At 47.5% G+C, this 17625-nt stretch overlaps 1 protein-coding gene across 1 annotated transcript in view; it reads right to left on the minus strand.

The window, feature by feature from the left end:
- Positions 1–3601: 3601 nt before the first annotated feature.
- The window catches only part of lmx1al (LIM homeobox transcription factor 1, alpha-like), a 30262-nt gene continuing 16238 nt past the window's right edge, over positions 3602–17625 (minus strand). Inside the window, exons 3-6 of the mRNA XM_085971538.1 lie at positions 12987–13064; positions 11154–11277; positions 7945–8103; positions 3602–4261 (exon numbers count right to left, since the gene is read on the minus strand). Coding sequence (XP_085827664.1) covers positions 4104–4261; positions 7945–8103; positions 11154–11277; positions 12987–13064 — 519 coding nt within the window. The 3' untranslated portion in view covers positions 3602–4103. The remainder of the gene's footprint in view (positions 4262–7944; positions 8104–11153; positions 11278–12986; positions 13065–17625) is intronic.

Raw genomic sequence — 17625 nt, forward strand, 5'->3', positions numbered from 1 at the left:
CACGCCAACCCCCAGTACGCTTACATTGCGTACCCGGACGGGCGGGAGGACACAGTCTCCATACGAGACCTCGCACCCTCGGGGACCGCTGTAACCCACTACCCATTACCACCCCCCCCCACGACCCGATATCCAACCCCAGCAGCCGGCTCGCCTTGGACCGTCACCCACGAGGACTACACTCCAGGGCCCCAGCCTACACGGGACGCGACGCCGGAAGCTCCACCACCCCTGCCGTCACCACGTCGATCACAGCGGCAGACAAGACCTCCGGAGAGACTCCAATACACGAACTTTTAAATACACTTCACCCCACCGGACTCATTTTTAAACAAGGGGTGAATGTGGTAAACCACTGTTATAACCTGTCTGTGTCTGTATGTGTATTCCACTAGGTACAGGTCTGGACATGCCTCGGCTGACTCCTCCCACTATTCCAGGTATATAAGTGACTACCTCCCAGTCCCTTAGTATTCTGGACGGGTCGACCACTCGAGACAAGACCTTCATTCTTTAGTTAATAAAAGCCTGATTGTTACTCGCTCAACCTCAGTCTTTTGAGTAATTGATGGCGCATCAGTGTGTAAGAGTGACGTTGAGTGAAGTGTGTGAGAGTGATGTTGAGTGAGGTGTGTAAGAGTGATGTTGAGTGAGGTGTGTAAGAGTGGTGTTGAGTGAGGTGTGTAAGTGTGGTGTTGAGTGTGTAAGAGTGATGTTGAGTGAGGTGTGTGAGTGGTGTTGAGTGTGTAAGAGTGATGTTGAGTGAGGTGTGTAAGAGTGATGTTGAGTGTGTAAGAGTGTTTTGAATGAGGTGTGTAAGAGTGATGTTGAGTGAGGTGTGTATGAGTGGTGTTGAATGAGGTGTAAGAATGATGTTGAGTGAGGTGTGTAAGAGTCATGTTGAGTGTAAGAATGGTGTTGAATGAGGTATGTAAGAGTGATGTATGAGGTGTGCAAGAGTTATGTTGAATGAGTTGTGTAAGAGTAGTGTTGAGTGTGTAAGAGTGGTGTTGGATGAGTTGTGATGAGTGTGTAAGAGTGGTGTTGAGTGAAGTGTGTAAGAATACCAGGATCAAATTGTCCACATGCCCGATACGAGACTCCCAAAACAAGCGCTCTACTCAGAGCTCTGGCACGGCAAGAGATCCCCAGGTGGGCAGAGGAAACGCTTCAAGGACACCCTCAAAGCCTCCTTGAAAAAGTGTAACATCCCCCACCGACACCTGGGAATCCCTGGCCCAAGACCGCACAAAGTGGAGGAGAAGCATCTGGGAAGGCGCCGAATACCTTGAGTCTCTTTGCCGGGAGCAAGCGGAAGCTAAGCGCAGGCAGTGCAAGGAGCACACGTCAACCCAAGCACCCCACCCACCTGCCCCTTCAACCACCGTCTGCCCCACCTGTGACAGAGACTGTACGTCCCGCATTGGACTCATCAGTCACCTGAGAACTCATTTTTAATGTGGAAGCAAGTCATCCTCGGCTCCGAGGGATTGCCTAAGAAGAAGAAGTAAGAATACCATTGGCTGAAGTATGCAAGAGTTGAATGGATGAGTGTGTAAAAATGGATTTGGGAGAATTGTGTTAATTCCAGATGTATGTGGGTGGTGTTGACTGAAGTATGTATGAGATTGGCATTCCAGGCTGATCTCAGGTGCCTGCCTCCCCACACTGGGCAGAATGTCCAGCATCTACTGCCATGGAGGGGTGGGTACTGGGTTCCCCCAGAAAAAGAAGAAATAGTCCTCTGCCCCTCTCGAGGGAGCTAAAACCTGCAAGAGAGAAAACAAACAACCTTGCCTTGGGGGGCAAGCCTGGTCTTGAGGCCGGTACACTTCTTCACTTGTGGTGTGTGAAGATCCGTCAGGCTTCGGAAGGAAGAAGGACATGGGAACTCCCAGGGTAAAGAGTACTCCACCCCCGCCGTCATCAGCTCTGCCCCAAAACAAGGCTGCCAGGAATACATCCATCCAGAGTTGCCAACCCTGTTTAAGGTCTGTGGGGCTTGCTTGGTCTGTCCTGAGTTTATTTGCTACTTTGCCATGCACTGTGTCTATGACATGACTCACTGCTCCTCGTGGGCTCACTATTTTTCACACAGTGTTTCTTCTGTTGTTGCCGGGCAGGTTCCAGCTTTTGCAGGATTCAGCAACGGAGCCATTGTCTTTTTTCAAATAAAAATTGCGAAAAGTAAAAAAAAATGATTGTTAGCCTTACGTGGGATTGTAAAATTCTCACACCACATTTGGTGGCTGCACTCATTGTATAAACAGACAGTAATCAACCAAACTGCAGTATTCAATGTGATGCAGTAGTAAGTTTTGTAATGTAATGTGTGTTGCCTGTAGCCACTGGCTGTGGGCACCAGCTCCAGGTCTGTCAATGCAGCACTGTTCCCAGCTGGTGGCTCACCTGTGGTGATGTGCCATTCCCAGCTAATGTCCAACAGCTTCAAATGCACAGCTCTATTGTCCCTGAAAAACTATCTTACCAGCTACTGCGATCACTCGGAAATCTACTTACACTGAAGACCATGAAACATTTGTCATATGGAAAACAACCTGAAGATCTCTACTCCTCAGTCCATCCTGAAGACTATTTAACTCATCACTAATCTTCAGTCCCTATGGAAGACCACCTAACTCATATTTAAGACCATCTTGCTCCACTGAAGACTTTCTGGCTAATATGGAGACCATCTTGCTTTTGTTGAAGTCCGATTATTTGATGCTGAAGGTTAGTAAGCTCTTGGTTCTCAATGATTACTACCTTGTAACAAAGGTCACCTCAATAGCGATTGTCAAAGGCAAACTATCTGACTGATCCTTTGTGTCAGATGTTGATAGAACTGGTGTAAATTAGAAATGGAAACTCATCCTTTCCTGCTCGCCAGGTTCATTAATGAAGAAGTCCCTTCGTAAGTTAAGTCCTGCAACTTTTTAATGATGTTTACAGTAACTGTTCTAATCCACTGTCAATGAACAATATTCGACTTATTACCTTGGCTCAGTTCCAAATCCACTTTGAAACATGATATGTTGTTGCAGGTGGTCAGTTTTATGATGAAGCTTCTTGTCTACAGGAATTGGGAGACTGTAACTGACAGTAAATCCAACCACTGATTAAAGGGATATCTAAAAGCGAGTGTTGCTTGGTTGGCATGCAGTCTTTAGGTGTTGCTGACTGTTGGCCCATGTAGAACGCAAACTTGGGGGTTGCGTGATCTGAAGATCCAGGCTGAACAAGTGGGCACGGGGTAGGGGTGCTTGCAGGGTTCGGAGTATCTGGCTTCAGCAATCTTCAGGTTGGGCTCCTCTCAGCTTGACGGGTGTCTCTGGAACTCGAACCCCGAATGCACCAGAACCACGCATTACACTGGTACAGTTCAGATGCAGCCTGACCCCTTCTTAAAATGTCTTATCATTGGCGGTGATTGCTGTCCAGTCCCATAGCCAAAAGGGTGGCATTTTTAGTGAATTATATGTAAATGTTATAGAGGGAGATGTCAGTGCTTTTATTGGTGTCTCCCACTTGATCCTTGTAATTATACTTTATATAGTAAAATGGGTGTCTGAGGAACGGACATGTGTAGAACCACTCCAAGTTTGAAATCATAAAATTTAATGCCAGTGACATTAAATTGGAGCAATGAATGCTGGGAGCATTTCTCCCCATTCATGGTGTCCTAAACAAGAAGTCCTATGCACAAGGTTTATTCCTAAACTACTTCTAATCAGAAACATTAAAGCATTTAACACACAGGGCAATGGTTAAGTACACAAACATCACACTTGAGAATATTTAAGCATGTGAGACAATTCAGTAGTACATACTTCTCTCTTAAGTTCCACACATGGAAAGGATCTACTCAAATCTGGATGTGAATGTTGCGATGTGACGGAAATGGACTTTAAGTGTTGTTTTGTTTGTACATTTTCTACAGTATTCTTCTCGGCGTGTGTGTGTTGTTTAAGGAGAGTAGAACCGCGACATGTTATTACATTTCCAATGGTTCATGATACAATCTAAAGGCTTCAGAAAGGAACAGCGACTACCACAAATCTACTTGGAAAGTAGCCAAACGTTCCTTGGTGGATTACTGCAGATTAGGAGGTGAAGTAGGAATCCTGCATGGAGTACAGCCGGTCGATGGGGTTCCCCACTCTAGCTGGCAGGAGGTTCGATTCGGGTGGGGCCAGGATACAGTCTCCCAGATGACTGAGGGAACCTTCACGATCCATGTCATGGAAGACTGCATCGGAATCTAGGTCGCACAAAGAGAAACAAATGTCTTAGGATACAATTTTTCTGCCTTTTTTGTTGTTGTTGGTTTACACGTGGCATCTTTCAAAACAGAATAAACCTGGTGCTACAAAATCTTTCTCCTGTCCAGACGATGCTAATTCATACATAGGATTACATTCTATTTAAAGCACAGTAACAGGCCACTCAGCCCAACAGGTCTATACCGGTAATAAAAACAGAAAATGCTGGAGATACTCCGCAGGTCAGGCAGCATCTGTGGAGAGAGAAACAGGGTCGATGACCCTTCGTCAGAACTGGAAAAAGCTGGAGATGGAACAGGTTCTTAAGCAAGTGCAGGGGCCGGGAAAGGGGGGAGGGGAGGAAAGAACAGAAGGGAAGGTCTGTGATAGGGTGGAAGGCGGGAGAGATTAAGAGACAAAAGGGATGATGGTGCAAGGCAAAAGGAGATGGTAATGGGACAAGTTAAAAACCTGTTCCATCTCCAGCTATTTCCAGTTCTGACGAAGGGTCCTCGACCTGAAACGTTAACTCTGTTTCTCTCTCCACAGATGCTGCCTAACCTGCTGAGTATTTCCAGCATTTTCTGTTTTTAATTTCAGAATTCCAGCATCCGCAGTATTTTGCTTTTGTATTAGGTCTATACCGGTGTTTATGCTCCACACCTGCTTCTCCCACCCTACTTCATCTCACCCATCGACATATTCCTCTCTCCCTCATGAACTTATCTAGCTTCCCCTTAAATGCGTCTAAAGCTATTTGCCTCAACCACTCCCTGTGGTAGCGAGTCCCACATTCTCATCACTATGGGACTAGCAGATTATTGGTGCCTTTTCAACATTTGTCATATGTGAGCTTTGTGAGCCATCACAAGTGAACAAGATCCCATCTTCTTCTGAAGTCCATACATGCTCGTTTTTACAAGGAGTCACTGGATGGTGATGAGAAGGGGGGACACTGGCTGATTTCCCCTTCTCTATGGCCCATTGATTCCAAAGCCCATTGTAGCACTCCACCATTACTCCTGACTGAGAGAAGCTAATTCAGCACCGATGTGGATCTAGGACCTTCCTGTTGTATGAATGGCATTGTGGTAACCTAATAAAATTTCTGGGGTTTGTCCTTGCTGGCTAGTCTGGTTCAATTTCAACATTGCTGTGAAACATCCCAAAACGTCAAGAGGTGGACAGAGGGCGGAAGTGGGCAAGAGGTGGACAGAGGGCGGAAGTGGGCAAGAGGTGGACAGAGGGTAGAAATGGACAGGAGGTGGACAGAGGGTAGAAGTGGACGAGAGGTGGACAGAGGGCAGAAGTGGACAAGAGGTGGACAGAGGGTAGAAGTGGACAGGAGGTGGACAGAGGGCAGAAGTGGACAGGAGGTGGACAGAGGGCAGAAGTGGGCAAGAGGTGGACAGAGGGTAGAAGTGGACAGAGGTGGACAGAGGGCAGAGGTGGACAGGAGGTGGACAGAGGGCAGAAGTGGGCAAGAGGTGGACAGAGGGTAGAAGTGGACAGAGGTGGACAGAGGGCAGAGGTGGACAGACGGCAGAGGTGGACACAGGGCAGAAGTGGACGAGAGGTGGACAGAGGGCAGAAATGGACAGGAGGTGGACAGAGGGTAGAAGTGGACAGAGGTGGACAGAGGGCAGAAGTGGACAGAGGGCAGAGGTGGACACAGGGCAGAAGTGGATGAGAGGTGGACAGAGGGCAGAAGTGGACAGGAGGTGGACAGAGGGCAGAAGTGGACAGGAGGTGGACAGAGGGCAGAAGTGGACAGGAGGTGGACAGAGGGCAGAAGTGGACAGGAGGTGGACAGAGGGCAGAAGTGGACGTGAGGTGGACAGAGGGCAGAAGTGGACAGAGGTGGACAGAGGGTAGAAGTGGACAGGAGGTGGACAGAGGGCAGGAGGTGGACAGAGGGCAGAAGTGGACAGGAGGTGGACAGAGGGCAGAAGTGGACAGGAGGTGGACAGAGGGCAGAAGTGGACAGAGGTGGACAGAGGGTAGAAGTGGACAGGAGGTGGGCAGAAGTGGATGAGAGGTGGACAGAGGGCAGAAGTGGACAGGAGGTGGACAGAGGGCAGAAGTGGACAGGAGGTGGACAGAGGGCAGAAGTGGACAGGAGGTGGACAGAGGGCAGAAGTGGACAGGAGGTGGACAGAGGGCAGAAGTGGATGAGAGGTGGACAGAGGGCAGAAGTGGACAGAGGTGGACAGAGGGTAGAAGTGGACAGGAGGTGGGCAGAAGTGGACAGGAGGTGGACAGAGGGCAGAAGTGGATGAGAGGTGGACAGAGGGCAGAAGTGGACAAGAGGTGGACAGAGGGCAGAAGTGGACAGGAGGTGGACAGAGGGCAGAAGTGGACAGGAGGTGGACAGAGGGCAGAAGTGGACAGGAGGTGGACAGAGGGCAGAAGTGGACAGAGGGCAGAAGTGGACAGGAGGTGGACAGAGGGCAGAAGTGGACAGGAGGTGGACAGAGGGCAGAAGTGGACAGAGGTGGACAGAGGGCAAAAGTGGACAGGATGTGGACAGAGGGCAGAGGTGGACAGAGGGCAGAAGTGGACAAGAGGTGGACAGAGGGCAGAAGTGGACAGGATTTGGACAGAGGGCAGAGGTGGACAGAGGGCAGAAGTGGACAGAGGTGGACAGAGGGCAGAAGTGGACAGGTGGACAGAGGGCAGAAGTGGACAGGAGGTAGACAGAGGGTAGAAGTGGACAGAGGTGGACAGAGGGCAGACGTGGACAGAGGTGGGCAGACGTGGACAGAGGTGGACAGAGGGTAGAAGTGGACAGGAGGTGGACAGAGGGTAGAAGTGGACAGGAGGTGGGCAGAAGTGGACAGGAGGTGGACAGAGGGTAGAAGTGGATGAGAGGTGGACAGAGGGCAGAAGTGGATGAGAGGTGGACAGAGGGCAGAAGTGGACAGGAGGTGGACAGAGGGCAGAAGTGGATGAGAGGTGGGCAGAAGTGGACAGACGTGGACAGAGGGCAGAAGTGGACAGAGGGTAGAAGTGGCCGAGAAGTGGACAGAGGGCAGAAGTGGACGAGAGGTGGACAGAGGGCAGAAGCGGACAGGAAGTGGACAGAGGGTAGAAGTGGCCGAGAGGTGGACAGAGGGCAGAAGTGGACGAGAGGTGGACAGAGGGCAGAAGTGGACAAGAGGTGGACAGAGGGCAGAAGCGGACAGGAAGTGGACAGAGGGTAGAAGTGGCCGAGAGGTGGACAGAGGGCAGAAGTGGATGAGAGGTGGACAGAGGGCAGAAGTGGACAGGAAGTGGACAGAGGGTAGAAGTGGCCGAGAGGTGGACAGAGGGAAATATGAACATATATTCAAGGCTACATTTTCTAAGCTTGCCCAATGGCTCAGTTGGTAAAGGCAGATAGAGTTCTCCTTGAACACTTCTTTCCCTCCACCTCCCTCTGCTCCTTTAAGGTCCCCTTTAAAACCCACCCCATTCCCCCTCCTAATATCTCCTTCTTACGTTGTTCTTTACTTTCAGCTCTTTGAAGAGCCATGAGACATTATTTTATGGTAAAGGTGCTATTTAGATTCAAGTTGTTGTTGTCCAACAGGTTTCTGTTTGCATCCTTTGCTTTTACAATGAGCTGCATTTATTACGTAGCTTTTCTTGTGTCAGTTTTGTGGCTAAGTTTTGCCCCTTCCTGTCTGCTTCTAGGACTCACCGTAAGGATGCATATGATCACCTGGCATCTGCGGTGGGGTGAGTCCCTGTCTAAAGTGGTCCGTGCTGTAGCTACTTTGATCCATTGGCATCAGCTGCTGGCGTTGCAGAGAGGGATAGGAAACCATCATCCTTTCCATTCCAGAGGCACTCGCCGCATCTGCACAAACAGGAGGGGGCGAGGCAGAGATTGGGAAATAGAAAGTCTAAAGTTATTAAAACTGGTAGTGATGGAGCGATCCACCATGGATCATCCTCACAGGTTCAGCAATGAGAGCTGAGGTCACCATTGGCCTCCTCATCCGTCTCGGCTCTAAGCTCCAGAATTCCCTCTCTACCTTTAAGACGCTCCTTAGAACTTACCTCTGGCCAAGTAGGTCACCTGTCCTACTATCTCTTTATGTGGCTCAGTGTCAAATCTTTTGTCAGATTATGGTCCTGTGAAGTGCCTTGGGACGTTTTACCACGTTAATGTTGAGGTCCGCTCCATGTCTGTCATACCTGGCTCTCCCTGAAATGGAATGTCTCAGGACAATTGCATCTTTTAATGAGATCCAGGGCTTCGCCAATGGTGAATGCACTGTGATATTATTATTTATTCTCGGGATGTGGGTGACAGTTGCCCAATTCCCTGGTTGCCTTGAGAAGGTAGTGGTGGGCTCGTGTCTTCATGCTCAGATGAGGTATGTCCCAGGTTTAATCCCTGGTCTGTGGTGATTTAGTTGAGGGGCTGGACATCCGTCCGCCCATCTGACACTGCCACTAACCCATGGCTTGGTCCTGAAACGTGTCTAATCATAGACTTAGCATGGGTTTGGAGCGGTAATATTGCTGGTGGCAGGTAGGGAAACTTAGCAGTGCTTTAAAATGTGGCAGCCGATTTAAGGGGTTGCTAATTAAGTTGAAGACTTACAGGCGCCGTAAGCCATGGCTGCAGGGGATAGCCCCGATCATTGATTAGCCTTGAGTCATCAGGGCTAGTATGGTGGATTAGTGCATGATGAAAGCATCACGACAGCTTCGATGGGTAGTGGGCATTAACATGTAAGATAGCGTGAGTGGCATTGCTCATTAGCTATATGTTAATATGAATGACACCCTTTCCTGTTTAAGAAAATGAGCAGGTTACCACACAGGGCTTTCAGTTCCTCATGAGCTCTATCAACTGCTCTTTTGGGAACCCTGCCAATCTTCATAAGCGGTCTGCTCGCTCTCCATGTTTCGCAGGTTCCATGGAGAAGGTAATAAACTGCAAGACTTGCCTGAAGGGAGCTCCAGCGACCCTCTTTATACAGCAATGTGCTGCTGCCTGACTAATCTGACAAAGGTCACCCGCGGGGCGCTAACGGTTATTCCCGCTGAATTTCGCTAGGGCGCTAACGGGAGGCGCAAAGCAACTGAATTTTTCCCCCATAAGATACTGAGGGGGCTCAACAGGGTAGATGCAAAGAAGATGTTTCCCCTCGTGGGGGAATCTAGAACTAGGGGGCATAGTCTCAGGATAAGGGGAAACCCATTTAAAACTGAGATGAGGAGGAATTTCTTCTCTCAGAGGGTCATAAATCTGTGGAATTTGCTGCCCCAGAGAGCTGTGGAGGCTGGTCATTGAATATATTTAAGGTGGAGATAGACAGATTTTTGCAAGATAAGGGAGTGAAGGGTTATGGGGAGCGGGCAGGGAAATGGAGCTAAGCCCAAGATCAGATCAGCCATGATCTCATTAGGTTCGAGGGGCTGAATGGCCTACTCCTGCTCCAATTTCTTATGTTCTTATGTTTATCTGGGTTTTTTTTGCCTCTCCCAGGAGATCACATAGTTTTGGGTGGGGTGGGGTGGGGTGTGCATGTATTGTGATGCACAAGGTATGGCAATTGTGTGGGGACAGACTGGATGGACCAGAGCATCATTTCCTGTCCAGGATTGTTCGTATGTTGGTATGTTTGCATCTTAGCCAGGGGTCAGTAGAGGAGCTACAATTGGTCACATCCTCTTTGACTGAGATGCCCAGTTCTGATTGGCATTCAGTCATCTGTGCTGGGAAGTGCAAACATGAGTACATCAGATGAGGACAGGGTCAGGGTTGACTCTCATGCTCTCATGATTAACTAACGTTATTGGTTGTCACAGATGAGGAACTTGGATAAGGTACCTGATGATGCCATTACCTGCTGCCTCATTTCCCAGGATGAGCCTCCAGGTGTGGCGTGAGGATAACTGGAACCTTTCTCTAAAAGTGGGAGGCCTACCTAGTAGCACCCAGAAGTGGATTGACTCCATCACAGCTTGATATGCCCTTATTGGGACAAAGCGGGTGAAATCGGTCCTCAATAGTAGCGCCGAAACAGGTTCAGAGTGAATCGTCCGACCGTTTTACACCATGCCCCATTTGCTTTTCCGTTGACTTCATGGCCAATGCATTATGAGCTGGTTTTGCACTGCGGGCCTAGACTGAGGTTACCCCCAGAATGTCCCAAATGGGCACGGCTTGCAATGTCTGGGGGAGACAGCTGCCAACTCCCCTGTGCCAGCATTTCATAAACTGGGTGAGACTGTTTCAACTGACTATGCCTGGAGTAAGGCATGTGGACACTGAGACAGGCTGCTCCTCTGCTGAGGTCCTCGTGTGGATGGTGCTCCCATACAATAGATTCTTATAGAACCATAGGATCTTACAGCACAGAAAGAGGCCATTCGGCCCATTGCATGTTTACCGGCTCTCTGAAGGAGCTCTCCAATTAGTCCCACTCCCCTGCTCTTTCCCCAGAGCCCTGTAAATGTTTTCTTTTCATGTATTTATCCAATTCATTTTGAAAATTACTATTGAATCTGCTTCCGCCGCCCTTTCAGGCAGCGCATTCCAGATCACAACAACTCGCTGCGTAATCTTTTTTTTCCTCATCTCTCCCTCTGGTTCTTTTGCAAATTCTCTTAAATCTGTGTCCTTTGGCTATTGACCGTCCTGCCAGTGGAACCAGTTTCTTTTTATTTACTCTATCAAAACCCCTCATGATTTTGAACACCTCTATTAAATCTCCCCCTCAACCTTCTCTGCTCCAAGGAGAACAACCCCAGCTTCTCCAGTCTCTCCACATAACTGAAGCCCCTCATCCCTGGCACCATTCCGGCAAATCTCCTGGGCACCCTCTCCGACTTCACGCCATTTATCTCCCCTTTCCCTGTTTGCTGATGGCTCCGACAGCCGATTCTCACCTTCACTGTTTTCGTTACTGCGCCTTGCTCCTCGATTCGAGCTGCGTCTGTTCCCCAGGTGTTGGCAGTTCAGTTGTTCTTGTTCCTGCTGCTGCTGCTGTTGCCTTCGGGCGAGTTTCTTCATCTAGAGGGTTCAAAGTAAAACAAAAAGAAACACCTCAACTACAACGTTGGTTCTTCAAACCGGAGAGCACTGGGCTTCCCGTCAGGAGGCACAGTTACAATACTGCTCTTTGATAAGTTTTGAACTCAGGATTCCTTCGAGCAGAAAGAAATAGAAAGGGGGTTCATTTTGACTTTGTGAGGCCTCTGCAATTTTGAAGCCCCGGCCCCCCCTTAAATCTGGCAGGTGAGCTGCAAGGAGCCGAACTGGAGTCCCGGTGCAACTTTCAGGATTGAGGCCTCAAGGTCGGGCCTGGGCGCCTGCCAGCAACACGGGTTGCGAGGTGGGGAGGGTGGTCACGATCAAGGAGGGTGGGGCACCCGGGGCCCAGGAGAATAATTCGACACGATAGCAAAATACTGCAAATGCTGGAAATCCAAAATAACAACAGAAAACGCTGGAAAAACTCAGCAGGCCAGGGCAGCATCCATGGAGAGAGAAACAGAGTCAACGTTTCAGGTTGAAGACTCTTCGTTCTGACTAAGACTCTTCGACCTGAAACGTTGACTCCGTTTCTCTCTCCACGGATGCTGCCCTGGCCTGCTGAGGTTTTCCAGAATAATTCGACACTTGCCTTTGCCGGGCCTTTTTGGTTTCATCGCCCGTGCAACTGGTCGGAGTGAGAGCAGCGCAGCGCCGACCTAAACTGGCAATCGGGGTCCCATTTACGGCACAGGGTCCCAATTTCCATGTTAAAAGAGGCCTATTGCCTGAAACAGCCATTAACGAGCTGGTGTTAACAGGTTGGAGAGGCCACTGACCCCATTTCTACAGTGTCTTTCACGACTTCAGGACGTCCCAAAGTGCTTTACAGCCAATGAAGTATTTTTGAGGTGTACTTGCTGCTGTAATGTAGGAAACACGACAGCCAATTTGCAAGATCCCCCAAACAGCAATGAGGTAAATAACCAGATAATCTGTTTTTTTCAGTGATGTTGGTTGAGGGATAAAATGTTGGCCCAGGACACCGGGGCGAACTCCCCTGCTCTGCTTCGAATAGTGCCCGTGGGATCTTTTACATCCACCTGAGAGAGCAGACAGGGCCTCAGTTTAACATCTCATCCAAAAGACAGTGTGATGAAATATTCCATTCATCACTCATTGGTATTCTCTGCCTGTGACTGTGGTTGGTTTCAGTTTCATTTCCCTTACCTCAGTTCCGTTTCCTCACCATTGTATTGTACTGTGTGTAGGGCTCCGCCCATACCTGGCCCCTATGTAAGCTGGCCCAGCCTGCATCACATCCAGTACGGCAGACCTCTGGATGGAAGATACCTCTCCTCTGTGTGTTACCTTCTAAGTCAATAAAAGCCTTGTTTTGTTTCGCTAACATCGAGTCTCGGATTTATTGAGGCACATCAGACAGCACCTCCGACAGTGCAGCACTCCCTCAGCACTGCACTGGAGTGACAGCCTGGATTATGTGCTCCAGTCTCTGGAGTGGGACTTGAACCCACAACCTTCTGACTCAAAAGCGAGAGTGATACCCACTGAGCCACTGGGCAGTAAGGCTACATGTAAGCTCTCTGTACTGGAGAAGGATAGCTTTGGTATAGAGTGGTGGTGGAAGGGATGTGCGGAGAAAAATAACAAATAGTGGGAGTGGGGGCTGGGGGGTGGGGGCGGGGACGGTGGTGGGTAAAAAGACATAGAGGGAAACAGACTCTCACCTTGGCTCTTTGGTTTTGAAACCAGACTTGTACAACCCGGACAGTGAGGCCTGCTTCTGCAGCAAGTGTCTCCCTGACCTAGAACAAGACAAATAAGAACATAAGAAATAGGAGCAGGAATAGGCCACTTGGCCCCTCGAGCCTGCTCCACCATTCAATAAGATCATGGCTGATCTTGGGCTCAAAGCCACTTCCCCGCCCACTCCCCATAACCCTTCACTCCCTTATCTTGCAAAAATCAGTCTATCTCCACCTTAAATGTATTTAATGACCCAGCCTCCACAACTCTCTGGGGCAGAGAATTCCACAGATTTACGACCCTCTGAGAGAAGAAATTCCTCCTCATCTCAGTTCTAAAAGGGCGACCCTTTATTCTGAAACTATGCCCCCGAGTTCTAGATTCCCCCATGAGGGGAAACATCCTCTCTGCATCTACCTTGTCGAGCCCCCTCAGTATCTTATATGTTTCAATAAGATCCCCTCTCAGTCTTCTAAACTCCAATGAGTATAGGCCCACCCTGCTCAAACTTTCTTCATAAGTCAACCCCCTAATCCGAAAGAATCAAGGGAACTGCTACTGAGAATTGCTCCACATCATCCCCTAATCGTCTCCCCTCTTCCAATTCAATTCAATTCAATTCAAATCGCTTTATTGGCATGATAAGGTACATCTTATGTTGCCAAAGCATCGAAAAACATTTATGGTTGTACACATAAACGCAGATCTATTCATACATTGTATAAACAGATATATCCCTGAGTGTATAAATATACATTCGTATAATTTGTATATACTCTTTTCTTAGACTGGTTGTCCCTCTGTTTATGGCAAGCTGTAACATAGTGTGCCGCTAAGGTTACACAGTTTCTCTGTTCCCCTAGTAGGTATGGGAGTTTTTGGTCGTCATTCAAATTTCTGAATTCAGGGCATATTTGTGTGAATTTTTGGTAGAAATTCTCCCTGATGCCCTGATATTTTCCACAAGCTGTGAGGAAGTGCATCTCTGTCTCCACCACTCCCTGACTGCAGCGAGAGCATATCCTGTCCTCTCTTGGCAGCTGGGTCTGTCTGTGTCTGCCTTTTTCGATGGCCAGGCTATGTTCACTAAGTCTGTACCTTGTCAAGGTTTTTCTCAGTTTGCTATCCTTTACCATGGTCAGGTATTCAGCCATGTTGCATTGTCTGTTTAGGGCCAAGTAGCAATTGAGTTTGTTTTGGGTTTTTGTTGTTTCTGCCCAATATGACAGGTATTTTTCCTTTTGCTTAGTGACAATTGTGTTGGGTCGAATTCTCTGTGCTACGTTGTCACTGTCCTGGGGCTGGTTATTGTTAGTAGTGTTAGTTGTTGCTTCACTGAGTCCCAGGACTAGTTGACTGAGGGTATTCTTCTTTATGGTCCTCTCTTGGCATTTCAGGGCTTCGTAATGATAGCAGTGGGGGTTGCTCATTTTTAGGTGTTTCCAAAATTTGGTGGCTCTTTTTTGGATAGTGATTATTAATGGATATTGGCCTAGTTCTGCCCTGCATGCATTGTTTACGGTTTTCCTTTGAGTCCGGAGGATACTTTTACAGAATTCTGCATGTAGGATCTCAATTGGGTGTTTGTCCCATTTTGCAAATTCTTGTTGTGTTAGCGGTCCCCACACCTCACTTCCATAGAGCGCAATTGGTTCAATTACTGATTTAAAAATTTTGAGCCAAATGCTAATTGGGATTTCTATTTGGATTGATCTTTTAATGGCATAGAAAGCCCTTCTAGCTTTCTCTTTCAGTTCATTCACAGCCAGACGAAAATTTCCCATAGAGCTGATTTTTAAGCCCAAGTATGTGTAGTTAGTGATTTGTTCAATTTTAGTGTGAAATTTATTCTGGGTCCCTGATGTCTGGATCTTTGCTGGAACACAAGGACTTTGGTTTTTTGGTGGTTTATTGTCAGGGCCCAGGTCTGACAGAATGACTCCAGCAGATCCAGGTTCTGTTGTAGACCCTCCTTAGTTGGTGACAGCAGAACCAGGTCATCTGCATAGAGGAGGAATTTAACCTTGGATTCATATAGGGTGAGGCCGGGTGCTGTAGATTGTTCAAGTAGTTTTGCCAATTCATTTATGTAAATATTAAAGAGTGTCGGTGAGATGGGCGAGCCCTGCGTCACACCACGCCCCTGTGGGAAGTATTTTGTTTGTTTGTCTCCAATTTTAACTGCACATTTATTGTTTGTATACATTGATTTAATTACATCATATGTTTTTCCTCCTACACCACTTTCAATAAGTTTCAAGAATAGACCGTCATGCCAGATGGAATCGAAAGCCTTCTGGAAATCTATAAAGCAGGCAAAAATTTTGCTTTTGTTTTGATGAACATGTTTGTCAATTAGGGTCTGTAGGGTGAAGATATGATCTGATGATCTATAGTTTGGTAGGAATCCAATTTGGCTTTTACTCAAGACATTGTGCTCCTCAAGGAAGTTTATAAGTCTTTTGTTTATGATACTACAGAAAACCTTCCCCAGGTTACTGTTTACACAGATGCCTCGATAGTTATTTGGGTCAACTTTGTCCCCACTTTTGTATATGGGCGTTATGAGTCCTTTGTTCCAGATATCAGGGAAGTAACCGACACTCAGAACCAAGTTGAAGAGTTTCAGTATAGCCAATTTCATTTTATCGTCCGTGTGTTTAATCATCTTGCTTAGGATGCCGTCTGCACCGCAAGCTTTTCCTGGTCGCAGGTCCTTGAGTTTTTCAATTAGCTCTTTTTCAGATATTATGGGGTCTATCGGGTTTTGGTTATCTTTTATGGCAAATTCTAGCTTTGCCAGTTTTTCGCATATTTTGTATTGCTCTGGGCTTAGTGTGTTTTTCTGGTATAATTTTTCAAAATGGCTTTCCCATGTGTCTCCGTTTTGAATGGCCAATTTGTCGTGTTGTTTTTTGTGTAATGTATTCCAGTTGTCCCAGAAACAATTGGAATCAATGGATTCCTCAATGGAGATGAGTGTATTCTTAATATACTGCTCTTTCTTGGTTCCGAGTGTGTTTTTGTATTGTGTTAGTGCCTGACAATAAGTAAGGTGTAATTCCTCGTTTTCTGGTTGTCTGTGTTTTTGGTTTGATATTTTTCTGAGTTTTTTCCTCATGTTCTGGCAATCGGAGTCAAACCATTTTTCGTAGTTTTTTGTTTTGGGTTTGTTCTTGCGAACTTTCAAGTTTGACATTGATGCCAAATTATCAAAAATATTATTTAGGTTATTCACTGCCCGGTTTACGCCTTCTTTATTGTGTGTGTATGTATTTTCCAGAAAGGTGTCCAAGAGAGCTTGAGTTGTTTGATTGCTAATTGCTTTCTGGTATTTTTCCGTGCTGTTTTTGGCCCATCTGTAAGATTTTTTAATGTTGTACAGCTTACTGGGTTGTGTTTCTGTGTTGGTTGTTTCTGTCCTTTCAAGATATGCAGTAATTTGACTGTGATCTGACAGTGTTGTTTGTGGTTTGACTGTGAATGTTCTGAAAGAGGATGGGTCCAGATCTGTAATCATATAGTCTACGGTGCTGAAGCCAAGAGGTGAGCAATAGGTGGATCTTCCTAGGAAGTCTCCCAATAACCTACCATTGACAATGTACAGACCCAGGCTTCGACAGAGCTGCAGGAGCTGTTTTCCGTTAGCATTTGCCTGTTTGTCGCAGTTATGCCTGTGTGGATGGGAAGGGAGATCAAAGTGGTTATTCCCAAATATGTAATTATTCCCATGATTATTGGTGAAGTCTGGTTCTTCGCCAGTTCTTGAGTTGAGGTCCCCACAGATCAACACATTTCCCTGGGCCTGGAATTGGATAATCTCCCTCTCTATGTTGGAGAAGGTGTCCTCTTTGAAGTACGGGGATTCTGTCGGGGGGATATAGAGTGCGCAAATGAAAACATCTTTCATGCTAGAGATGACGCCCCTCTTAATTTTGAGCCGTAAGTGGTTTTCGCCCTTTTTTATAAATTTAATGTAATTCCTAAGCTCTGCTTTAATCCAAATCAGTATGCCTCCAGATTCTCTGCCCTGGGTTACTCCTGGCAATTTATTGGAGGGGACCACCAGCTCTGTGTACCCAATGGGACAGCCAGTGTGCCCTTCCCCTGAAGGCGCTGAGTCTTTGCTGGACTCCAGTTCCGTGGGCTCCGGCTGCTGTCCAGTACCTCACCCAAGTGGCTGTTCTTGACGTGTGAGTGCCAGGAGTGTGATGGAATTCTCTCCACGATGGCTGTAGTGCAACAACACTCAGGAAGCTCGACACCATCCAGGACAAAGCAGTCCACTTGATCGGCACCCCACCCACCCCCTTAACCATCCACAACTCGCTGTGTAAAAAAATCTCTCCTCGTGTCACCTCTGGTTCTTTTGCCAATTACCTTAAATCTGTGTCCTCTGGTTACCGACCCTTCTACCACTAGAGACAGTTTCCCCTTATTTACTCTATCAAAACCCTTCATGATTTTGAACACCTCTATCAAACCTCTTAACCATCTCTGCTCTAAGGAGAACAACTCCAGCTTCTCCAGTCTCTCCACATAACTGAAGTGCCTCATCCCTGATACCATTCTAGTAAATCCCTTCTGTACATCCTCCAAGGGCTTGACATCCTTCCTAAA

The sequence above is a fragment of the Somniosus microcephalus genome, chromosome 31 (genome assembly GCF_052327205.1).
Source record: "Somniosus microcephalus isolate GS21.2 chromosome 31, FLI_Smic_1.0, whole genome shotgun sequence".
Lineage (NCBI taxonomy): Eukaryota > Metazoa > Chordata > Chondrichthyes > Squaliformes > Somniosidae > Somniosus > Somniosus microcephalus.